Genomic DNA, 25,531 nt, shown 5'->3' with positions numbered 1-25,531 from the left:
AGGGAAGGGAAGGGAAGGGAAGGGGAGGGGAGGGGAGGGGAGGGGAGGGGGGAGGGAAGGGGGAAGGGGAGGGAGGGAGAGAGAGAGAGAAAGAAAGAGAGAGAGAGAGAAAGAGAGAGAGAGAGAGAGAGAGAAAGAGAGAAAGAGAGAAAGAGAGAAAGAGAGAAAGAGAGAAAGAGAGAAAGAGAGAAAGAGAGAAAGAGAGAAAGAGAGAAAGAGAGAAAGAGAGAAAGAGAGAAAGAGAAGAAAAAGAAAGAAAGAAAGAAAGAAAGAAAGAAAGAAAGAAAGAAAGAAAGAAAGAAAGAAAGAAAGAAAGAAAGAAAGAAAGAAAGCTAGCTAGCTCTTGGTGCTGTTTGTAGATTTTACTTCCATCCTGCCCTTACCCCAGGGGGTATTCACAGACCCTTCTTCCATTTCAGCTTTACAACAGTCTGTGAGGTAGGTTAAGGGTCACCTAGTGAGGTTTACGGGGTGGTGGCTGAATCAAGGGCACAGGCCCGTTATGCGGGGTTGCTGTTTCTTTTGGTTGTTTGGACCTCATCTCTCCAGAGTCCATCTCAAGCAGCTAACAGCACATCTTACTAGAGTCTGCCAGGGAGGCATAGGCATGCAGTGATACGGCAACTTTAAAAACAATTCAATTAAACCTCTTTCTAGCAGTAGATCTATACTGTAAAAAACATTGCAACAAGCACCCAGCAGACAAAATCAGGAGCAAAATCAGGGAGATCTACCCGCCTCCCTCTCTGCTGTCTGCTGGGCCACCAGTAAGGAAAACAATATTTTTTTAAAGTGGCATTGTGCTGAAAGAACATCACATCGTTGGTGTGATGACGATGTGACGCTCTAGGATTCAGACAAAACTCCATGGTTTTGCCATAGAGCTTTACCTGAATCCTAGACTGCAGCATTGGGTCATGCCAGGATCGTGACATCGCCTCTTGGCATTCTCCGGAAATATGCCTCCTATCCTAGCCCCTCCATCAGGGGTGCCAGCTTTAAGCAAAACAGACATAAAAGAAGCATCAGCAGATGCAAAAACAGACCAGCAATGGGTTAACAGGTCTAGTCAAAAGCCTGATCGGGGGGGAAATGTCAACTCTCGGTGCCCAAATGATTGTTGTAGTTCTTTAACCTTGATGAATCACCCATCCCGGCCAGTGCCAGGCTCTGGGTGATGTACAACATTAAAATAAAATACCTATATTATTATCAATAAAATCAGTTACATTAAAAAGAAATTACAAACCCCGATGGCTTTCATTTAAAGAAGAAGACGACTGCAGATTTATACCCCGCCCTTCTCTATGAATCAGAGACTCAGAGAGGCTCACAATCTCCTATATCTTCCCCCACCCCCCACAACAGACATCCTGTGAGGTGGGTGGAGCTGAGAGAACTCTTACAGCAGCTGCCCTTTCAAGGACAACTCCTGAGATAGCTATGGCTGACCCAAGGCCATGCCAGCAGCTGCAAGTGCAGGAGTGGGGAATCAGACCCAGTTCTCCCAGATAAGAATCCGCACACTTAACCACTACACCAAACTGGCTCTGTTAAGTGCTATTATTCACTTTGTCATTACATCAGCGTGTCAGTGGAACTTCAAGGGGGACCACCACTAAGAAGGCCCTGTCTCTGTTTGCTGTCCATGTCAATTCCATGGGCAGGTCACAGAGATCTGAAGCTTTTGTAGCCTACCCTTTCATTACAGCTCAGGGGAAGGTGAGCCGCACAGGGACTTCACCTGTGATTCAACCGTTCAATCTAGCTCCAAGAGCCCCACCCCAGGTACATGCGCTCAGAGGTTCTGCTGAAGCTTCCTAACCCCTGTGCTCAGTTTGGAAACATTTCCAGCCTTTTATAATGCATGCCATGGCTCAGCTCCAGGTCTGGCGTCTTCACTTAGATGATCTCAGGTAACAGGAATTGGGAAAGACCTTGCTTTGCCTGAAGCCCCGGAAAGCTACTGTGCTTGTTGGAACAGACAGTCCTGAACTGGATGGACCAATAGTCTGATTCAGCATAAGGCATGCTGATAGGCCACCTTCTCAGCATCACCACTGCCATCTTCTAGGTAAGAAACAGAGCAAGAATAAAGGGTGGCTTGCCTAACACCTCCACAGGAATCCATGGCAGAGGTCAGACGATTTGAATGCTGGTCAGAAATGCCCAATATCTGGCTTAAATTTATTTAAACGATGTATTAGCTGCCTTTCTTCCCATGGAACTCAAGGGGGCTGCCACCAAAAAGGCCCTGTCAAGTGCACCCACCATTGGGCTTCTCTGATTGATGGGACCGTCAGGAGGGCCTCTCTCTCTCTGATCTTAATTCCCGGGCAGGAACAAATGAGAGAAGATGGTCCTTCCAATCCCTAGTCCCAAACCATGTAGGGATTGACAGATGCTGGATTAAGTTGCTGATCATACAGAACTTGTTGAGGGGAGAAACAGCCCATAACAAAGGTAAGGCAGGGCGCGAGAGGGATCGATACCACGGTGCCTCCTGGGGGACTCACCTCCTGCATCTTCCTCTCCTCAGAGTTCATGTTTCCCAGCAGGCCGCTCTCTCGCACTGCCGGCAGCTCCTGCCACAGCGTGCTGTGAGGGACAGGGCCGCGAGGCCCAGCGGGACCTTCGCCGGGGGACGGGGCCCCGTAGTCCGAGCTGCTGAAGCTGCTGTTGCGAGGGACCGTTTGCCTCTTGATCTCCTTGGAGATGACGGCCTGGCGGTACGTTTGGTACAAGGGCTCTGCAGAGGGGGAAAGACACGGGCAGAAGGTTGAGAGGAAAGAGAGGCGGGGATGGCACTGCTTTACAGAGGCGAGGCGAGCAGGCCCGGCGCTAGGGGTTCTGGCACCCCTAGGCCAAGGCTTGTTCCCCCGCACCGCCGGGGGGGGGCTTCTTCTCACGTGCGGCCCGGTGACATCATCATGCGGGCGTGCTCTGCTGGCCCTGTCAGCTCTCTCTGAAGGAAGGGGGGAGGGCTGGGCAAGGGGCGTTCCTGAAGATTTAGGGGTGGAGCCTGGAGAAGGCGGTGTTTGGGGAGGGGAGGAGCCTCAGTGGGGCATCGAGCCAGAGAGTCCGCCCTCCAAAGCATCTCTTCTCTCCTGGAGAACTGATCTCTGAAGATCAGCTGTGGAATCAGAGTCAGAAGGGGCCATACAGGCCGTCAGATCAACCCCTGCTCAGTGCAGGATCAGCCTAGACCAGGGTGGCTAGACTTGCTTAACGTAAGAGCCACACAGAATAAATGTCAGATGTTTGAGAGCCGTAAGATATGAATGTCAGATGAAAGTGAAAGACAGAAGGGAAGGAGGGAGGGGGGAAGGAAGGGAGGGAGGAAGGAAGGAAGGAAATAGATGGGGAAAGAGGAAGAGATGCAGAGAAAGCAACTTTAAATGAATTCTCTAAGCTGCTGGCTGGCTTGGCTTGGAGAAGTGATTTAAAGAGAAATCCCTTCACTTAGTTGGCTTATGGGGCGGTGGAGGCTTCAAGAGCCACAGAATATGAGAGAAAGAGCCACATGTGGTTCCCGAGCCGCAGTTTGGCCACCCCCGGCCTAGACCCCGAAAAGTGTTTGTCCAACTGCTGTTTCAAGACTGCCAGGGAGGGGGAGCTCAGCATCCCCCTAGGGAGCTGATTCCAACTCTTGAACAACTCTGACTGTAAAAAAAAAGTTTTTTCCTAATATTCAGCTGGTACCTTCCAGCCCTTAATTTAAACCCGTGATTGCGAGTCCTCCCTTCTGCAGCCAATGGGAACGGTTCCCTGCCCTCCTTTAAGGGACGGCCCTTCAGGTACTTCCAGAGAGCCATCCTGTCCTCCCTCAACCTCCTCTTCTCCAGACTGAAGATTCCCAAGTCCCTCAGCCTTTCCTCCTAGGGCAAGCAGGGGGTGGCCAAGCTTGCTTAACGTAAGAGCCACACAGAATAAATGTCAGAGGTTTGAGAGCCACAAGAGATGAACGTCAGGTGTCGAAGAGCCACAGAAAGGAATGAAAATAGATGGGGGAGGGAGGGAGAGGTGGAAAGAAAGCCATTTGAATTTTAAATGCATTCTCCAAACTGCCGGCTAGCTTGGAGAAGGGATTGAGAGAGAGGAATGCCTTCTCCAATTCGGCCAACAGGGTGGGGCTGGAGGCTCCAAGAGCCGCACAATATGTGTGAAAGAGCCACATGTGGTTTCCGAGTCTCAGTTTGGGCACCCCTGGCCTAGGGCTTTACAGAAACACAGTTCTCTTCGTCAGATGCATCTGTGTTTCTCGAAAGTTTATGCTACAATAAAATTTGTTAAGTCTTAAAGGCACTACTGGACTCTTTACTATTTTGCAGCAATAGGCAAACATGGCTATCTCCTCTAGATCTATGACTCGTAGGGCTTATGAGTCCAGCAGTTCCCTTGGAGGAAACGGCTGCTTTGCAGAGTAGATTCTATGGCACCATAACCCACTAAGGTCCCTCCTCTCCCCAAACCCTGCTTTCTTCAGGTTTGATCCCCCAAATCTCCAGGCATCTCCTGATGCAGATTTGGCAACGCCGGGGCTTTTTTTGTAGCAGGAGCTCATTTGCATATTAGGCCACACCTCTCTGATGTAGCCAATCCTCCAAGAGCTTACAGGGCTCTTAGTACAAGGCCTACTGTAAGCCTAATATGCAAAGGAGTTCCTGTAGCCTAATATGCAAAGGAGTTCCTGCTAAAAAAAAAAGCTCTGAGCAACCCTATGCAGGATGGTCAAGAGGAGTGGCATTTTCGGCTCCCCCTCAGGCAGCAAAAGGTCTTGATCTGCATTCCCCTCTCCCCGCAGATCTTTTCATGCTCTCAGTTCCTACTTACCATCCTGTAAGCAGAGTCCCCAGTCCGGGCCTTTAGGGGACAGCACTGAAGAAGGTCTAAAACAGACAGAAAGCAAATGCAACAGTAAGTAACCAGCAACCCTAAAAACCTTTTATTTAAAGGATAAGATTAAGGGTCTGTGGAATCCAGCAATCATAAGAACGTAAGAGAAGCCAGGCTGGATCAGGCCAATGGCCCATCTAGCCCAACACTCTGTGTCACACAGTGGCCAAAAAACTAGGTGCCATCAGGTGCCATCTAGTATTCAGTGGGGCCAGAATACTAGAAGTCCACACCTATGAACATATTAAGCTGCCTTATACTGAATCAGACAGTCGGTCCATATAAGTCAGTATTGTCTACTCAGACTGGAAGCGGCTCTCCAGGGTCTCAAGCTGAGGTTTCCCACACCTATTTACCTGAACCCTTTTTAGTTGGAGATGCTGGGGATTGAACCTGGGACCTTCTGCTTGCCAAGCAGATGCTCTGCCACTGAGCCACCATCCCTCCCCAAAGTCCTCACACTGTTGCCCTTCCCAAGCACCAAGAAGACAGAGCATCACTGCCCCAGACAGAAAGTTCTATCTATAACCTGTGGCTAATAGCCACTGATGGACCTCTGCTCCAGATGTTTACTCAGACTCCTCTTGAAGCTGTCCTTGCTTGCAGCTATCACCACCTCCTGTGGCAGTGAATTCCATGCATTAATCACCCTTTGCGTGAAGAAGGACTTCCATTTATCTGTTCTAACCCGACTGCTCAGCAATTTCATTGAATGTCCACGAGTTCTTGTATTGTGAGAAAGGGACAGAAGTACTTCTTTCTCCGGCTGCTCCATCCCATGCATAATCAGGGTTCAGAGGCTGCTTCCACTCAGAAGTGTGGGACACAGGAAGGCCTGTTTCAAGAGAACTTCCACCCAACTCATGGGCCTCCTGGAGCATTCACCTTCAAGCTGGAAACAACAGCAGAACTGCAGGTTCGTGTGTCTTTGCTTTTATTTTTAGGCTGCATGAAAGATTTTATAAATTTCCCAGCGACTCTCTTTGCAATGCATTTCCCCACCCCCCCTTTGCTGCCCACGTTGTCCTCTGCTGAGAACCGGTAACAGGGGTGGAACAGCTCATTCATCCTCCACGCGTCTCTCGCCGGCGCTCTTTTCTCTAACTGTGCACCTTTTCACTGCTTTCCCCGTGTGTTATTTATAGTGTGCCTTCATACGCCATTAACTCACATCGGGGAAGTCTTTGCATCTGTGTCCTTCTAGGGCAAACTGAGATGGGATGGCATCCTCGTGTCTGATACGGGGGCGCTGCTGCCATTTTAAAAGCTACTTAACAATGCCATGCCGCAACGCGGCAAAAGAGCTGCACTCGAAAGGCCCAAAGGCGGGGGAGAAGAGTGTCTTGTCCCACTGCACAGCAGTCCCAATTGGGTCTTTGCAACATTTTTAAATTGCCCATTTGGGGCTTTAAAAGGGCAGTAGCATCCTCATGTCAGGAACGAGGCTGCCCCATCAAATTTGGCCCTCAGTTGTCCTTGTGGGAAGAAACGGCCCAGATTACCCAAACCCAGGGCTTTTTAGTAGCAGGAAGTCCTTTGCATATTAGGCCACGCCCCCTTGATGTAGCCAATCCTCCTGGAGCTTACAGTAGGCCCTGTACTAAGAGCCCTGTGAGCGCTTGGAGGATTGGCTACATCAGGGGTGTGTGGTCTCATATGCAAAGGAGTTCCTGCTACAAAAAAGGTCTTACTAAAAGCCCATCGCTCAAAGCACAAAGGACAGCTACAACTATTTCCCTCCTGATCCCTCTTCATAGATTATGCATGGGATGGAGAAAGTAGAGAAAGAAGTACTTTTCTGCCTTTCTCACAATACGAGAACTCGTGGGCATTCAATGAAATTGCTGAGCAGTCAGGTTAAAACGGATAAAAGGAAGTACTTCTTCACTCAAAGGGTGATTAACATGTGGAATTCACTGCCGCAGGAGGTGGTGGCGGCTACAAGCATAGCCAGCTTTAAGAGGGGATTGGATAAAAATATGGAGCAGAGGTCCATCAGTGGCTATTAGCCACAGTATATATATATATATATATATATATGTGTGTGTGTGTGTGTGTGTTGGCCACAGTGTGACACAGTGTTGGACTGGGTGGGCCATTGGCCTGATCCAACATGGCTTCTTTTATGTTCTTCTAGCTCCTGCATCACTAGAACATATGAACATACGAAGCTGCCTTATACTGAATCAGACCTTTGGTCCATCAAAGTCAGTATTGTCTTCTCAGACTGGCAGCGGCTCTCTGGGATCTCAAGGTGCACACCTATTTGCCTGGATCCTTTTTAGTTGGAGATGCTGGGGATTGAACCTGGGACCTTCTGCTTCCCAAGCAGATGCTCTACCACTGAGCCACCGTCCCTCACCTGACTGGCAGCGGCTCTCCAGGGTCTCAAGCTGAGGTTTTTCACACCTATTTGCCTGGACTCTTTTTTGGAGATGCCAGGGATTGAACCTGGGACCTTCTGCTTCCCAAGCAAATGCTCTACCACTGAGCCACCATTCCTCCCCCCCAAAAAACTAGGGACTGGAATTAATTAAATTAATTATCATATGAAGGGCTTCTTTTTTTTTTGTAGCAGGAACTCCTTTGCCCATTAGACCACAGACCCCTGATGCAGCCAATCCTCCAAGAGCTTACAGGGCTCTTAGCACAGGGCCTACGGTAAGCTCTTGGAGGACTGGCTAAATTAGGGGTGTGTGACCTAATATGCAAAGGAGTTCCTGCTACAAAAAAAGCCCTGATCATATGGCATTGTGTGTAGAATAGCACGGGCACTCAACTCAGATGGCTGAGTATAGAAGTTGCATCTCAACTCAATATGAATCATATAACAGAATATCTCATAAAAAGCCACTAGGCCAGGCATGTTCGGCTCTAGGAGCCTTCTTCAGTGGCCTAAAACCAAGTAGTGCACGCTTAAAACAAATTGTAAAACTTAAGGGCCAAGGCTGGTTTGTAGTATTTCAATGAGAGGAGGGCTTCACGTGAAAATCAGGATGTAGATAATTCTGTGCCAGCCCACAAAGAGGACAGCATCTCTCTCCAATTATTCTGTCTCTGGCCAGCTATCCAACATCTCCCTGTGTGCTAATGTAGATCAAGACTCTATAGGCTGGATTTTAGGATCTCTATGTATCTATCTTGTTTTTAATTGTCGACTGTTATGTTGTGTAATAAACACTTTATTTTGAACTTTGTTATACTCGGCCTTCCGTTTACATGGTCGGGCTTCTTGTTTCGTCTTCATGGTGTGCAGAATAGTCAGGAGATCCTAAGACTGTCCGGCAACCAGAAGTTCTAACTCTTTTAGCATCACACACCACTAAGTGGCGTGCTAGACTTGTTTTTGAGGCAACAGAGCTTTCAGCGACGGTTTGCCATTTCCTGCATCACACCCCTGGTATTCCTTGGAGGCCACCCTTCCAAATAGTAGCCAAGGCAGACCCTGCTTAGCTTCTGGGATCTGACGGGATCGGGCTAGCCGCTACAGACCCCAGAGGGGCTCACACAGGTGCACCTTGCAAAATTTCTTTCAAAACTTGGGGCTGGAAGAGGGAGAGCGCCAACATACCTGTCCTTTGGGGTCTCTGCGTCAGATTCACCTGAAGCTGGGCAGTCCGTTTCACAGCTACCTGGAGAGAGAAATTCTGCAGAATTAGGGCTGGATTAGACAAAACGTGTCCTGATTTCTCCTCTATCTATGGTGGGGGATAAAGAAGAAGACCACAGATTTATACCCCGCCCTTCCCTCTGAATCAGAGTCTCAGAGCAGCTAACGATCTCCTTTCTCTTCTTCCCCCACAACAGACACCCTGTGAGGTGGGTGGGGCTGAGAGGGCTCCCACGGAAGCTGCCCTTTCAAGGACAATTTCTGCAAAAGCGATGGCTGATCCAAGGCCACTCCAGCAGCTGCAAGTGGAGGAGTGGGGAATCAAAGCCGGTTTTCCCAGATAAGAGTCTGCACACTACACCAAACTGGCTCTCTTGGATTTTAGCATCTCTATGTATCTATGTATGCAAAGAGGGGGAGAAGGGTGCATCCATTCTTGCCGCCCACCCAGCGTGCCGGTTCCACCTCCAAACATCCAGCTTGAAGTCTGAAGCAAGCATTCTCAACGATGAACCAAAAGGTTATACCATAAACCAGGCCCGTAGTCAGAAAATTCCGGTTGGGGGGGTCCACGGAAAAATGTTTTGGATGGAGGCCCCCACCCCTCTGGCGGCCTCCCCTCTCTCCACCACCACTTTTCTCCCCGTGGCTCTGGCAGCCCCGCCCCCCTCCACACGGCACCTCCCTCCCTCCTCCCCACTCACCCACTGTAAAGAGCGGGCTCCTGGGGCTCTTGCAGGGTGCCCCCCTTCCGATCACATGATCGGCTGGAAAAGCCGCTCCAAAGCCGATGGCATCTACGTCGGCTTTCCAGTGCGATCAGCAAGTTCAGCGCCAGGGAGGCTTTTCCAGCCAATCGCGTGATCGGGGGGGGGGGGGGGTGTCTTGCAAGAGCCCCAGAAGCCCGCTCTTTACAGTTTCGCCCGGTGGGTGAGTGGGCACGGAGGGGAGCTGCCAGAGCCATGAGGAGAAAAGTGGCGGCGGAAAGAGCAGGGGTCAGGGAAAGAAGGGGCAATAAAGGTCCAAGAAGGGGATTGGCTGGAGGGGCCATGCCCCCCTGGGATACGGGTCTGCCATAAACCCAGACTGGATGGATCCTGTGGCGGAACAGGCCCGATTCGACCTTCAGACTCGGTCCCGTCAGCTCCCCCTTGAGTTGCCAACTCCTGGAGGGAGCTATTCTTCCTCCTGCCACTAGGGAACGCTGCCAGCACCTGCTCAATTGAGGGGTTCCTGACTAAGAGGAATAGGACTCCCAATCCCCCTTTCCAGTGTTGAGGCCTGGCCTTGAGGTCCTCTGCTTCCCAGCACCTGGTTATGTACAGCTTTCGGGTAAAAACTAAAAGCGGTCATTGTGCGGCTCGTAAGTCCCTGCTGAGAGACATTGCTGTATTCCTGCCATGCTAGGTAACTCAAACAAGCGAGCCCAGCCACAGACTTCGCCGCGGGGAATGTCGCAAATATTCCAACCAATTTCATCAAAGGGAGGGAATTCCTTCCCAATAGCCAAATACGGCTGCCTCTGTACAGCTTTGGGGTAAAACTAAAAGCGGTCATTGTGGCTCGTAAGCGCCTGCTGGGAGATACTGCTATACTCCTCTCATACTCCAACTTCACTTGATATTTCCTTCCCTCACAGAGCGCAGCTGTTACCTTGACTCTGGTGTTCATCCACTGAGGCGTTCTCCAAGGGCGGCGGGGGCTGAGTTGGCGCCGGGGGCAGCCCCTGAGGCAGTGGAGGAGGAGGCTGGGCCGGGGGAGGGGGAGTCAGGGTGGCAGGAAGCTGGCAGGAAGTAAGCGGGCTAGACTGCTGGTGAGGGAGCGGCACAGGCGGTGACGTCTGGGAAGAAGGCGGGGGCGGTGGGGGCTGGGAGGGGGGCGACAGGAGGAGGCCTTCCCCGGCAGAGACGGGCGAGATGTCGTTTGGAACGTGGCTGGACTCAAGGGGGAACTGGAGGGAACCCCTGCGGGGAAAGGAAAGGGGCCCCAAGGAGCTGCGAGGCGGTTTCACCGGGGCTTTGGGTGGGATGGCGGGGGGCACAGGCTCGCTGTCGAAAAAGGCCGGGGACCCGCCCTTGCTGCGGCGGGGGGGCTTGGGCATCAAGGGGGGACAACGTGGGGGCAGGGGCTCAGCCGTGGAGCGATACCCCGTCAGCACCACGCTGCCCTCGGCGTGCCCATTCGCTGAGGGCGGCGGGTCAGGGGGTTTCTTGCTCCGAGGAGAACGATGGGATTTGAGGGCCCTGCCGCCTTTGGCGGGTGGCTTGGCGGGCGGGGGGTTGAGCACCAGGAGGTGGCGAAAGTGCGTCCCTCCCTCGTCGGCAGAGGACGACAGATCTGAGGCAGGCCCTTCCTCGCCGTCCTCTCGTTCGGCTCGTTGAGAAGGTGCCGGAACCCATGTCAAGACCATGCCTGGCCGCTGCTGATGGCAGACGCAGGGACAGGCCGAGGGGCAGGAAACACGGGATTCGATGCCATTCTGCTCCACTGTGCTCGATGTGGAGAGAGGGGTGTCCTCACTAGAATCTGCAGAAAGAAAAGAAACAAAAGGAGGAGGAATTATAAGAGGACGCATATATGATACAAGGAGCTGCTGTTCTGTATTGCGAAGGCTTAATGCCCTCAAAGCGATAGGGTTGCCAACTCCAGGTTGAGAAATTCCTGGAGATCTGGGGGTAAAGTCTGGGAAGGGCAGGTTTTGGAGAGGGGACCTCATTTGAAGACTGTAGATTTATACCCCACCCTTCTCTTTGAATAGGAGTCCCGGAGCGGCCTACAATCTCCTTTATCTTCCTCCTCCCACAACAGATACTCTGTGAGGTGGGTGGGGGGAGAGCTCTGACAGAAGCTGCCCTTTCAAGGACAACTCTGCGAGAGCTATGGCTCACCCAAGGCCATTCCAGCAGCTTCAAATGGAGGAGTGGGGAATCAAACCCAGTCCTCCCAAATAAGAGTTTGTGCACTTCACCACTACACCAAACTGGTTATGAAGCCACTCCCAAGCAGGGGAACTGAGGTCTGTGGTTTGGAGATCAATTGTAATTCTATGGAGATCTCCAGCTCCCACCGAGAGGTTGGCAACCCTACTTGGGCCTTTAGGATAAAGCCTATCTAAAAAGCAGAAACCGCTGTTTCACAATCCCACCCAACAATGAAGTAATTTTGAAGAATTCGACATTTCAGGAATTTGAACTTTCAGTTTCAAAGAAAAGGGTTCACGTTTCTAGTCCACCTGGTTACTTATGCTTTGAAGCACACGGACAAGAGGCCAATGAGTGAAGCTGCAATGCCAGGAGGCGGGAGGCTGTTTGCCTCTACAAAAGCAGATCATGAAAAAATACCTAAAGTCAAATCCCAAAGGAAACTGTGTTCTATGGTCCGCTACATTCAAAATTCTATACAAAATTATTAATGCATTCCACGATTGAACAAACAAATTACAAATGAAGAGCAACGGTCCAAGGGCTAAAACAGCCTCAGCAGGTGTATATTGGCAATGTCCTTGAAGTAACCATAAGCAGTCTTCCACAGAAGTACAAGTTGGCCCAAATTATACATATACAATGCAATTTCCAGATGTCTCAGGCGTTTCAAGGATGTAGCCCATCCTCAGGTAAGAGCCAGTTTGATGTAGCGCAGGGGTGGCCAAGGGTAGCTCTCCAGATGTTATCTGCCTACAACTCCCATCAGCCCCAGCCATTGGCCATGCTGGCTGGGGCTGATGGGAATTGTAGGCAAAAAACATCTGGAGAGCTACCCTTGGCCACCCCTGATGTAGTGGTTAAGTGTGCAGATTCTTATCTGGGAGAACCAGGTTTGATTCCCCACTCCTTCACATGCAGCTGCTGGAATGGCCTTGGGTCAGCCATAGCTCTGGCAGAGTTGTCCTTGAAAGGGCAGCTGCTGTGAGAGCCCTCTCAGCCCCACCCACCTCACAGGGTGTCTGTTGTGGGGGAGGAAGTTAAAGGAGATTGTGAGCCGCTCTGAGATTCGGAGTGGAGAGCGGGATATAAATCCAAAATCTTCATCTTCTTATTATTCTTCCAATCCAGTGCAATTCTCCTAAATCAAGTTTTACACACTCATTATGTTAGACTTCTAATCTGAGATCCCGACTAATAACTTCTCGCAGCCACACAGCTTCACATGATTCAAATTCTAAGGAAGGGCTACGTCGTTGAAACGCGTAGTCTTCTGCGGAAGACTACTTATTGTTCCTTCAAGGACATGGCCAATATACACCTGCTGAGGCTGTTTTAGCCCTTGGACCTTTGCTCTTCACTTGTCATTTGTTTGTTCAATCGTGGAACACATTAATAATTTTGTATAGAATTTTGAATACAGCGGACCACAGAACACAGTTTCCTTTGGAATTTGACTTCAGGCACCTTATAACTGTGTTATCCTTCCGGTACATTCTGATCACGAAAAATAAGCACTGAGCAGGGCTTCTTTTGTAGCAGGAACCCCTTTGCATATTAGGCCACACACCCCTGATGTAGCCAATCCTCCTTTCAGTAGGCCCTGAAAGAAGAGCCCTGTAAGCTCTTGGAGGATTGGCTACATCAGGGGGTGTGGCCTAATATGCAAATTAGTTCCTGCTACAAAAAAGCCCAGAGACTAAGTTTTGTCCAGTGCAGAAACCTCAGGTTTATTTATTTTTCCAGTGTAGAGCCCTCACAGGTCTCAAAGTCACACAAGGCTTATTGAGCCAGCGATCATCTTCTGGGCCAAGGCAAGAAGGCTCACACCCAGGGCTTCTTTTTTTGTAGCAGGAGCTCCTTTGCATATTCGGCCACACAACCCTGATGTAGCCAATCCTCCAGGAGCTTACAGTAGGCCCGATACAAAGAGCCCTGTAAGCTCTTGGAGGATTGGCTACATCAGGGGGCGTGGCCTCATATGCAAAGGAGCCCCTGCTACAAAAAAAGCCCTGCCAGCAGTTAAAGGATACGACCGTTGTACCCTTGCTCACTTACCCAGCTGCCCCTGGACTTCTTTTTCCTCCCCCATCTCCCGTTCCCCATTCTCAGCCACGGGGACGGGGATCTGGCTGCCATTCAAAGTCGGCCGCGTCGGCTTGTCGGCCTCGTCCTTCTCCGGATCCACATGGTCAAAACGAACCACAATCTTCCGCACGGCTCCCGAGTTCTGCAGGATGTGGAGCTGCCGCTCGGTGCTGCACGGGGGTTCGACGACCTTGCGGCATCCATCATTTGCCACAGAGCCCTCCGGCGGCAAAGGTGGGGTGGGGCCACGGAGCAGCTTGCTCGAGTCCGGCCGGGGAGGCAGATAAGGCCGGGGCCTGGTGGGCGGGCGAGGTTTGATGATGCGCGTGGGTTTCTGGGAGGGAGGGGTGGCTGGAGGCAGGGGGTCCATGGACGACATCTTCACCGAGAAAGCGTCACGGGTTGGAGCGCTGGAATTTCATGTCCTGCAAAGATGGACGGGGTTAGAGGAATTTGCGAGGTCTGATCGCTTTAATATCTTACTGCTGTCATACAGACTTATAGAGGAGGGGTGGCCAATGGTAGCTCTCCAGATGTTTTTTGCCTACAACTCCCATCAGCCCCAGCCACTGGCCAGGCTGGCTGGGGTGGATGGGAGTTGTAGGCAAAAAAAAATCCGGAGAGTTACTGTTGGCCACTCCTGTTATAGAGGATGGTGCAGAGTTGCTTTCTGTTGCCCCAGAAGAGCAAACCGAAACCAACAGCTTGAAATTAAATCAAAGGAGTTTTCCGCTGAACATTAGGAAGAACTTCCTGACAGAGCAGTTCCTCGGTGGAACCAGCTTCCTCGGGAGGTGGTGGGCTCTCCTTCTTTGGAGGTTTCTAAACAGAGGCTAGGCGGCCATCTGACAGCAAAGATGATTCTGTGAACATAGGCAGATCATGAGAAGGAGGGCAGGAAGGGTTGCATCCGTGCTTAGTTCTCATGGTCGCTTCTTACACACCCCGGGAAATGTTGTTCACCTCTTTGGAGTCAGGCAAAAATGTTCTCCAGGCCAGTTTAGTCAGGGATCCTGGAGGGTGGGTTGGGTTGTTGTTGTTTTGCCAACTTCTGGGCATGGAGCAGTCGTCACGGGGAGTGCGGGGGGGGGGGCATTTGTGAGTTTTCTGCATTGTGCAGGGGGTGAGAATAGATGACCCTGGAGGTCACTTCCAACTCTATGATTCTATCATTCTTAACCTCATCTTCCTGCTACGTATGAAGAAGACCCAAGTTTTTTGAAGATCACGGACTGGTCCTGTGAAGGAGTTACGTGAAGGAGAGGAACATTCAACCGAGGGTTGCCACCAGCATGGGATGGAGTGGGTAGAAGTGCCAGATCCATGCTGGGAAACTCCTGGAAATTTGGGAATGGAACCTGAAGAGGGGAGGGACCTCAGTGGGGTACAGTGCCCGAGGACCCACCTTCCAAAGCTTCCATTTTCCCCAGAGAAACTGAATCCCATAGCCCAGAGATCAGCTGTCATTCTGGGGGGTCTCCAGGTTCCACCTGGAGGCTGGCATCCCTCATTGAACCACACCTTGAACCATGAGGAAAGATGGGATAAGAGATGTCGTAGCGGAGTAATTTAGTTCACCACCCCTTTCTTTTTCTTTTCACTTTGCAAATTTTTATCTTCACAGAACGCATAATAATCAACAGCAACAACATAAACAAACAAAAAAATTACACAGCCATTCAATACAATACTTACAAAACTACAAACAATACACCAACTGAGGATGGAGGATGGAGGTTTTTACATATATACTAATCAAATACACATTCATAAGTGCCTTTTGTACCCCACTATTTATATTTAAATCTTTATCGTACTCAACTTTCTATTCTTTTTTTACATAGCCATTCACAAAATAAAGACCACTTTCCTACTACTTTTCTCCCTTTCTCACAATACAAGAACTCGTGGGCATTCAATGAAATTGCTGAGCAGTCGGGTTAGAACAGATAAAAGGAGGTACTTCTTCACCCAAAGGGTGATTAACATGTGGAATTCACTGCCACAGGAGGTGGTGGCGGCTACAAGCATAGCCAGCTGCAAGAGGGGGTTAGATAAAAATATGAAGCAGAGGTCCATCAGTGGCTATTAGCCACAGTGTGTAGATATATGTATATGTGTGTGTGTGTATATATATAAATTGGCCACTGTGTAATACAGAGTGTTGGACTGGATGGGCCACTGGCCTGATCCAACATGGCTTCTATTGTGTTCTTATGTGACACAGAGTGTTGGACTGGATGGGCCACTGGCCTGATCCAATGTGGCTTCTCTTATGTTCTTACTTGTTTGTTAGTCTCTTCTTTCAACATATCACTCAAGGTGTCCATTTCTGCTCTATCCAATATCATAACTAACAAATCACCCATTGTTGATAACTCTTCCCCCCCCCAAAAAAAATCTTGCCAATAAAATTCTAGCCACACTATATATAGTATCATATATTCCAGTTGTTTCTCCATCTTATGTGGTAACAAATTTAATAAAAACAATTCTGGTTTAAAAGGGATGGCAACTTTACATACTTTTTGCAGTAACTCATGTACTTTAATCCAATAACTCTGACGCTTTTACATAACCAGCATACATGAAAATACGTGCCTATACGATTATCACACTTCCAGCATAAATCTGAAAGATCTGGATACATTTTTGCCAATTTTTTCCAGCTTGGTAAAGCATCTTGTATACATTTTCTTTCAAAAGCAATTGATTTCGTAATTTTTATATTTACTTTCCATAGCTGGGACCACCTCTCTAAGTCAATGCTATAACCAAAATTTCTAGCCCATTTTAGCATTACCTCTTTCACTTTGTCATCAGTCATCCCTTTCTGAAAGCATCCGACCAGTAACAGCAACTTGGTGGTCTCCAACCCAAATAGAAACCACGGCTAAACCTAGCGTCTAAGAACTGACAAGACTGAGCTGGTCTGGGCTAGGCTGAGAGAAAGCGATCAGGCCCGTATTTCCCAGAGAGCTTTGTAACAAAATGGAGGCTTGTACAAGATTCTCATCTTAGCCCAGCTCTTTAACTGCTACAACCACACCGGCTGCAAAGGAACGGAGAGACATACTTAGGGATGGGCCTAGATACGGGATGAGAGATGCGGGGAAAGTAGAAACATGGGTGGGGGGATTTCCCCCCATTTTTTGCCCTGAAGCCTTAAGAGCATAAGAGAAGCCATGTCGGATCAGGTCAGTGGCTCATCCAGTCCAACACCCTGACACCCAGTGGCCAAAACAACAACCCTAAAAAGAAACCCCTTCCCCAGACAGAAAACTTCCTTGCTGGCAGACTGAATCAGCTTCCCCAAACCCTCTGCGCAGACAGACACATGGGATTCCTGGAAGGGTTTGCCCAGGCCCTGCTCTACTATATCAGTCATCGCCACTCCGCCTGTGGAGTGTGCATCCTGCCCTTGGGGGTAGTTTGCACACGCTGGCCCGGCTGACACTAATGGCCCCCTCGGCCAGCCGCCAGGGCCGGCTCTCCGGCCAGACCGCATTCTCCGGGTGCGGCTCACACTTCCAGCTGGGAAAGATATCGCAACAGGATTACGCAGCTGCCTCCCTGGAGGTTGCCTCAGCAATTTGGAAACGAAACGAAGGAGATCCGGAGCAAGCCGAAAACGACGCTGACCCCAGTGCAGGATTATAGGGGAGGTCACAAAGGATGAAATGCTGTTCCCGTTCACTGTTCTCATACCTCTGCCAGGGCTGGATGAGGAAAGAGTCATACACGGGGCACGGGTAGCACCTGAAGGCATTTGCCTCCTTAAATCACTTTTCCAAGCCAAGACAGCTAGCGGCTTGGAGAACGCATTTAAAGTTAAAGTTGCTTTCTTTCCACCTCTCCTCTCTCCCCGTCTATTTTCCATCCTTCCTTCCAGCTCTCAAACATCTGACATTTAATCTACGTGGCTCTTGCATTTAGCAAGTTTGGCCACCCTTAGCCCAGCATCATCTGAAGCCACCTCAGATGCTACAGCGAGGACTGGGTGGATTGGAGGGGAAGAGGAGTTCAACAAGAGCATTAGTGCTCCAGGAGGGTAATCTTGTATAGAAGAACCTATGACGAACCCTTCTGGATCAAAACAATGGTCCATCTAGCCCAGCATTCTGTCTCATACAGCCAGTTCCTCTGGAGGTCATCAACAGGGCACAGAGGCCGAGGCCCTTCCCCAACGTTGCCTCCTGGCTCTGGGATTCAGACGATTAGTGCTACTGAATGAGGAGGTTCTTATAATCCACCCTGACTAGTAGCCATGGATAGACTTATCCTCCACTAACGTATCTAATCCCCTTTGAAAGCTGTTTATTCCTGGGGCCATCACTACATCCTCTGGTATACTGATTACAGCATGTTAGATTAGCCCCAGGGAAGAGCCCCGTGGCGCAGTGTTAAAGCTGCAGTACTGCAGTCCTAAACTCTGCTCGCGACCTGAGTTCGATCCCAGCGGAAGCTGGTTTCAGGTAGCCGGCTCAAGGTTGGCTCAGCCTTCCATCCTTCCGAGGTCGGTCAAATGAGTCCCCAGCTCGCAGGGGGGAAAGCATAAAAGACTGGGGAAGGCAATGGCAAACCACCCCGTCAAAAGTCTGCCGTGAAAACGTTGTGAAAGCAACATCACCCCAGAATCAGAAACGACTGGTGCTTGCACAGGGGACCTTTCCTTTCCTTTCCTTTCCTTTCCTTTCCTTTCCTTTCCTTTCCTTTCCTTCCTGTGCTGAGACCACTACGTCTCGCAGCCATGGAGGCTCCTGGATTCAGCTTCTTAGTCCCACTCAATCTGCAGTGCTATCCTAAGAGAGCTTTCCTGGAAGTAAGCAAGATAAAACAAACAAAAAAAATCTAGTGGCACCTTAAAGACTATCTGCATTTATTTCAAAACACCCACTCTATCAGACAGAAAATATCTGAGCATGATTCTGAATAGACTGGGTCTAATGGGCGACCTGCCAGGATATTATGACTTATAATTATGGTCATCAACACCAACAAATCATCCCTAATATATCTTTATTGAGTATCTGAATAAGGCTAGCGTAGCCCACCCGTCCGTCGTGGTCAAGAACAGGGACATTTCAGCTTGACATATTAATACCCTGACCTGGCTGGCTCAGGTTAGCCTGATTCCATCAGCTCTCAAAAGTTAGGTGGTGTCAGTCAGGGTTAATTGGATGGGAGACCTCCACGGAAGTCCAGGGTTGCTGCTTCCTCTCAGCCTAGTCCAGGCGAGCTCAACTTCATCAGACCTTGGAAGCTAAGCAGGGTCAATCCCAGTTGGTATTTGGATGGGAGACCACCAAGGACGCCCAGGGTCGCGATAGAGGGGCAGGCAACGGCAAACCATCAGAAGGGCTTTTGACCATAAGAACATCAGAGAAGCCATGTTGGATCAGGCCAATGGCCCATCCAGTCCAACGCTCTGTGTCACACAGTGGCCAAAAAACCCAGGTGCCATCAGGAGGTCCAGCAGTGGGGCCAGGACACTAGAAGCCCTCCCACTGTTGCCCTCCCCCAAGCACCAACAATACAGAGCTTCACTGCCCCAGACAGAGAGTTCCAACAATACGCTGTGGCTAATAGCCACTGATGGACCTCTGCTCCATATGTTGATCCAATCCCCTCTTGAAGCCGGCTATGCTTGTAGCTTCTTGAAGCTGACTATGCTTGTAGCTTCGAAAACCCTATGGAGTGGCCAGAAGTTAACTGCAACTTGTTGTCAAAAAATAAAAAGAAAGTACCCTGACCTGGATCACCCAGGCAAGCCCAATCTCATCAGAAGATAAGCAGGGTCGACTCCAGCAAGTATGTGGATGGGGGAGACCTCCTTGGAATACCAGGAGTTGAGAAGCAGGGGCAGGCTTTATTCAGCACCCCTCCCTGCATATCTTCCAGCCCCCCAGTAGGGGGGGGTCAATCACCAGAAGTCACCATGACTTCCAGATGCACGCATGCACACACTCTTATACACACACGCACATAAAAATTCCAAAAATATATAAATAAAAATAAAATCTATATTAACAACGATGATGAGGAGGAAGAGGATGATATTGGATTTATACTCCACCCTCCACTCTGAATCTCAGAGCAGTTTACAATCTCCTTTACCTTCCTCCCCCACAACAGAAACTCTGTGAGGGAGGTTGGGCTCAGAGAGCTCTGACAGAAGCTGCCCTTTCAAGGGCAACTCTGCCAGAGCTATGGCTGACCCAAGGCCATTCCAGCAGGTTCAAGTGGAGGAGTGGGGAATCAAACCCGGTTCTCCCAGATTAGAGTCCGGACACTTACTCACTACACCAAACTGGCTCTCAAACTGATCTGATCTAATTAAGCATTTTTGCATAACTGGTTCTTTGATAAAGAAATGGGAGACCTATCCACATTTTATAGAGGAGAGTCTGGCCCTTCAGCCCCGCCTTGATGCCTCTGCCCGGTGTCTTTCTGATTAGCTCTATACAAAGCCGCCTTCTGGATCCACGGATGGGCCAGGCTGGAAAAATGTGACTCTTCTTCGCCCCGCCCCCTCTCCTTCCTCCACCCCAGCAGATTAATTCCCAGGCGGACTGTTCTGCTTAAATTCGGCCTAGATTTCAACTCCAGAAAAGCATTCAACACCCGACCGCAGAGACACACCCTTGAACGATTCATGCGTGCGCGCGCACAGAGAAAGCCCTTCCCTTGAACAAAGCGAACCTCCATCCTGTTATTCTAGCGTCTTCCACCCCTCAATGGCCATCCAATGTCTCTCGGACAAGAATGTCAGACGTGCAAACTTCATGCACTCTTATACATAAATGCTCTGGGATTATCAGGCCGGAGGAGGAGTGAGGAGGGGAAGGAGACGACAAACTCGGGCCAGCTGCCTCCACAGAGACAGTTGGAAGGTGTCAGCTGCTGGCTAGATATTTTGGGCCCACGGTGTGGGTGGAGAGAGATGGGCTTTGAGCCCGGGGAGAGGGTCAGGGAATACCGCAATGAGGGAGGGAAGGACCGAAATGTGTGTGTGGGGGGGAGACAGCACTGGTCAGCAACTGACGGCCCATAAACCAAACCTGGACTCTATGCTGTCTTCGCTTGGCCTGCTATTCCCCCACAGAGGAAGCATTTTTGGTCACCTTCTTCATGAGTAGCTCAGGTGACTTTGTGGAATTCGATACCACTGGAGGTAGTGATGGGCCACTGACTTGGAAATGATAGCACTGTCAAGCAATGTCCCTTCTAAACCTGGAGTGTCAAACTCATTTGTTATGAGGGCCGGATCTGATACGATGAGACCTTGTCAGGCCAGGTCATGTGTGTAATAAAATGTAATGCCAGGTAGCAGTGATACAAACTTTATAAAGGACACAGTCAAACGCAATTAAAGATTTTTTTAAAAAAAAAAACCCTTAAAATATGCTTAAAACATTAGCACTCAGTGGTCTTAAAGGTGCTTTCTTTGTATCTCTCTCATGGGATCCAGGGAACTGGGCAAAAGAAGCTCTGGCACTTTCCTTCCTTCTCCAGGGGACCAGGAGGGGGAGAAGCCTCAGTCAAAAGAAGGAAGAGAGGCTTGGCTCAGTAGCTCTGCTGTGTGATTGAGAGAGCCTGGCAAAGCAAGCTCTCCCTCCCCCTCTGCTCCCCAAGGGAGGAACCTCAACTGATAGAGAAAATATAGGTTTTGCTGTGTAGCTACTGTGCGACTGAGCAAGCCCGGCAAAGCAAGCTCTACCTCCCCCCTTCCTCCCCAAGGGAGGAGGCTCAACCAATGGAGAAAATAAGAGGTTTTGCTCTGTAGCTCCTGTGCGATTGAACAAGCCTGGTAAAGCAAACTGTGATGCAGAAGAAAACAAGAGAGAGGGGAAAGGAAGCAGATGACAAGTCGCTCAGGGGCTTGATAGGAGCCGTCTGGGGGATGCATTTGGCCCCCAGGCCACAAGTTTGACACCCCTGCTCTAAGCCATGGAGTCTTGTGAGCAAAAATTCTACTTTGTGAGCTACTGGCATTAAAGTTGTGAGCTACTGCATAAATTATTGTGCTCTGGGGCTATTTTTCCTGAGCTATGACAAACATGTGTGAGCCGGAGGCCAAAAATCTGTGAGCTACCTCAGACTAACTCAGCTTAGAGGGAACCCTGCTGTCAAGCCACAGTCAGCTTATGGAAACCCTGCGTGGTTTTGAAGGCAACAAACAGAGATGGTTTGCCGTCGCCAACCTCTGCACAGCAACCTTAGACTTCCTTGGCGGGCTCCCATACTAATCTGGGCCAGACACCGCTTAGCTTCTGAGATGGCTAGACAGAGGCTAGATGGCCATCTGACAGCAATGAAGGTCCTGTGAATTTAGGCAGAGGGATTTGTGAATTTCTCGCATCGTGCAGGGGGTTGGACTAGATGACCTTGGAGGTCCCTTCCAACTCTATGATTCTACGTGATGACCTGGGCCATCCAGGCCAGAGCGACCACTAACTCTGGTGGCTTTAAAAAGAAATCAGATAAACTCTGCTTCCTTGGAGGTTTTTAAGCAGAGGCTAGATGGCCATCTGACAGCAATGCTGATTCTGTCAACTTGAGCAGATCATGAGAAGGAAGGCAGCAAGGGTTGCGTCGGTGCTTAATTCGCATGGCCCTTTCTTAGATGGGGTCATACAGCAATTTTTCTCCCGGCCTGTTTGGTCAAGGATCCTGGAGGTTTTTGCCGTCTTCTGGGCGTGCGGCAGGGGCACTGGGGGATGCATGCGTGTGGTGGGGGGGAGGGATTTGTGAATTTCCTTCATCGTGCAGGGGGTTGAACTAGATGACATTGGAGGTCCCTTGCAACTCTATGATTCTAAACTCCTGGAGTTCAACCGTGGCCATTAGCCATGGTGATTAAATTGAAGCCTCCATGTTAAAAGGCAGTTTCTATATATCTAATAGTCATGGGCGTCCCCTCCCCGTACACGCATTCAGATTTTTCTTTTTTAATCACACAACAGGACCACTCATGCTTTTGCAACAATGGAAGAAAGCCCAGGGGGGGGGGGTTGGGGGGGGCATGAAAAGTTCATTCTAAAAATTGGGATAATAAGCTTCATGTTTTCGAAGATGCTCTTCTTTTTAAGCAGTGCCCAAAGCTGCACACACACACACAAAAAAAACCCTGGGTGGGAGTCAGGGTGATGCCAAGAGAGCAAGATTCAATATATTTTTCTCAACTCCAGACAGAAACCAGACCTGTCGTTGCCCCCAGTACCAAAAAATGAACGCAGGCAAAGGAAAAGGATACTGGTTGCCGTAGCAACTCTTGTGGCCAACAAGTGGTACCTTTCCCCACCCAGACTCTGTATGTCTTCAATGGCCCCATGAGGGGCAGATGATCAACAGGTGAGTCATCCTGCTGCCTAGCACAACAGGACAGCAACAGGGGAAGGGGGGGAACCAGTTGAATGGCAGCCAGCCAACAGTTAAGACTGTAAAAGAAGATGGCAGCCCGCCCTCCTCCAGCCTGTCATATTTCCTTTCCTCTTAAGCCATGCTCTGTTTCATGCAAGGTTGTAAATCCCCAGGTGGGGCAGGGGATCCTCCGGTTTGGAGCCCCCCCCCCACTTCAGGGTCATCAGAAAGTGGGGGGGGGGAAGGGAAATGTCTGCTGGGCACTCCATTATTTCCTATGGAGACTATTCCCTTAGGATATAATGGAGAATTGATCTGTGGGTATCTGGGGCTCTGTGGGGCTGTTGTTTGAGGTAGAGGCGCCAAATTTGCAGCATGACATCCGGTGCCTCTCCTCAAAACACCCTCTAAGTTTCAAAATGATCAGACCAGGGGGTCCAATTCTATGGGCCCCAAAAGAAGGCACCCCCATCCTTCATTATTTCCAGTGGAGGGAAGTCATTTAAAAGGTGTGCGTCCCTTTACATGTGCTGGCCAGAACTCCCTTTGGAGTTCAATTATGCTCGCCACAACCTTTCTCCACCCCCAAAGTCCCCAGATATTTCTTGAATTGGACCTGACAAACCTAACTTCATCCATCATCCACCTTTCTCCTTGTCCCTCGTTTCACGTGCTGCCTGAGGTTTTCCTCATGCGCTCTTTCTCTCCCACTTCACTTCCTTCATGATATCAGTGACTGAGAGGAAACAAACCCGCTATGCCGCTACCCACATCCTCCCCTGGGGATCTGAGTGGCTCATTTCTTCCTGCATCTCCCTCCCTCGCCTTGAGCCGGCTGCCTGGCAGCTGAGGCCTTAATACCCCTTTCAGAGATTTCCTGGGGACAGCGGTGGGGGGAAATAATAGCCTGCAGCGAAGAAGGAAGAGAAAATTGTCACAGAAAACAGAACAATCTCCCAGGACTTCCTTGAATAAGAGAGAAACCAGATCTAGGCAGGGGTGTCGAACTCATTTGTTATGAGGGACAGATCTTGACCTTGTTGGGCCAGGCCAAGTGTATCATAAAATGTAATGCCAGGTATGGAAAACTTTATAAAGGACACATACAAATCAGCCTAATCCACCTCACTGGCTTGTTGAGCCTCAGCCAACGGAAGGACGAGAGGCTTGGCTCAGTAGCCCTGGTGTGCAATTTTGAGAGCCTGGCAAAGCTAGCTCTCCTTCCCCCACGTCCTCCCCAAAGCAAGTTGCGATGGAGAAGGAAGCAAGAGAGGGAGAAAGAAGCAGACAACAGTGAGTCGCTCGGGGGCCTGATTCAGCCCATGGGCCGCATGTTTGACACCCCTGCTCTAGGGCAGGGGTGGCCAACGATGGCTCTCCAGATTTTCTTGCCTACGACTCCCATCAGCCCCAGCCATTAGCTATGCTGGCTGGAGCTGATGGGAGTTGTAGGCAAAAAACGTCTGGAGAGCTACCGTTGGCCACCCCTGCTCTAGGGTATCCACTGCTGGAAACCAGCGGTGAATACTTTCCTAAAACAGCCAGATTTAAGTCCAAAAGCCCAGTCTCGTCAGATCTCAGAAGCTAAGCAGGATTGAATCCGAAAAGTAGTTGGACGGGAGACCTCCTTGGAATACCAGCAGTCGGGAAGGCAGGGACAGGCTTTATTCAGCCACTTTCCTGAATATCCCCCAGGCCCCCAGTAGGGGCCAGTCACCAGAGGTCGCCATGACTTTCAGGGGCACACACACACATGCACAGACACACACACATGCACATATAACACAAACAAACAAAAAAGAGTACGAAGGGTCAAAAACTCCCTTTGTCAGATACAAGTACGAAGAGAGATTCCAGAGTCCTTATATCCCAGAAGGTGAGAAGGGTGTTGCAGAGAAGTGACTTTGACTCTCAACACACTCACACATGTGCACACACGCACATAAATACAAAAAAATAACAACACCCCCAGAAAGCTCATACTCCCAAAATGTTGTTCTCTACAGCGCTACTGGACTTGAATCTGGCTCTACTACCACAGACCAGCACAGCCACTCTCTAAAAACGTACTTTTCTAAGCCACTCATAATTTGTTTCCAAGTGACTAAACAAGAGTTTCATTCGCGCAGTCTTGAACCTCTCCCCTTTGGTCTTATTTCATGCACTGAACTCCAGGGAATCCATCCCCTTTATGCCTGCCTGGATGAGGCAGGCTACGCTTAGTCAACCACGAGGAAAAAGCAGAGACTAGAAAATGTGACCCAGGAGTTTTTAAAGCACTCATGAAGGTGCCCTTCACCGAGCTAGACTTTGAGCCCATCCAAAGTAGCACTATCTACTCAGTCCTCCAGTGGCTCTCTTGGATCTCGGAGAAAAAAGGGCTTCCCCAACATCTGAGATCCTTTCACTAAAGATGCCAGGATCCCAACCAGAAATCCTCTGCCAGCCTAACATAGGTTCTACCTCCAGGGTTGCCAGGGGTGGAATTCTAGCAGGAGCTCCTTTGCATATTAGGCCATACTCTCCCGATGTAGCCAATCCTCCCAAGAGCTTACAAGGCTCTTTTTTGTAAGCTCTTGGACGACTGGCTACATTGGGGTGTGTGGCCTAATAAGCAAAGGAGCTCCTGGTAGTATTCCACCCCTGAGGGTTG

At 49.9% G+C, this 25,531-nt stretch overlaps 1 protein-coding gene across 1 annotated transcript in view; it reads right to left on the bottom strand.

Annotated features, from left to right (window-relative positions):
• ARHGEF15 (Rho guanine nucleotide exchange factor 15) overlaps window positions 1–25,531 on the bottom strand; it is a 97,574-nt gene that overhangs the window by 19,144 nt on the left and 52,899 nt on the right. The window contains exons 5-9 of the mRNA XM_060254733.1: window positions 13,486–13,925; window positions 10,160–11,032; window positions 8,468–8,528; window positions 4,834–4,889; window positions 2,517–2,749 (exon numbers count right to left, since the gene is read on the bottom strand). Of these exons, the coding sequence (XP_060110716.1) occupies window positions 2,517–2,749; window positions 4,834–4,889; window positions 8,468–8,528; window positions 10,160–11,032; window positions 13,486–13,925 (1,663 nt within the window). The remainder of the gene's footprint in view (window positions 1–2,516; window positions 2,750–4,833; window positions 4,890–8,467; window positions 8,529–10,159; window positions 11,033–13,485; window positions 13,926–25,531) is intronic.

Source organism: Heteronotia binoei, chromosome 15 (genome assembly GCF_032191835.1).
Source record: "Heteronotia binoei isolate CCM8104 ecotype False Entrance Well chromosome 15, APGP_CSIRO_Hbin_v1, whole genome shotgun sequence".
In the NCBI taxonomy this organism is placed as follows: domain Eukaryota; kingdom Metazoa; phylum Chordata; class Lepidosauria; order Squamata; family Gekkonidae; genus Heteronotia; species Heteronotia binoei.
This window is presented reverse-complemented; position numbering and strand designations above follow the sequence as displayed.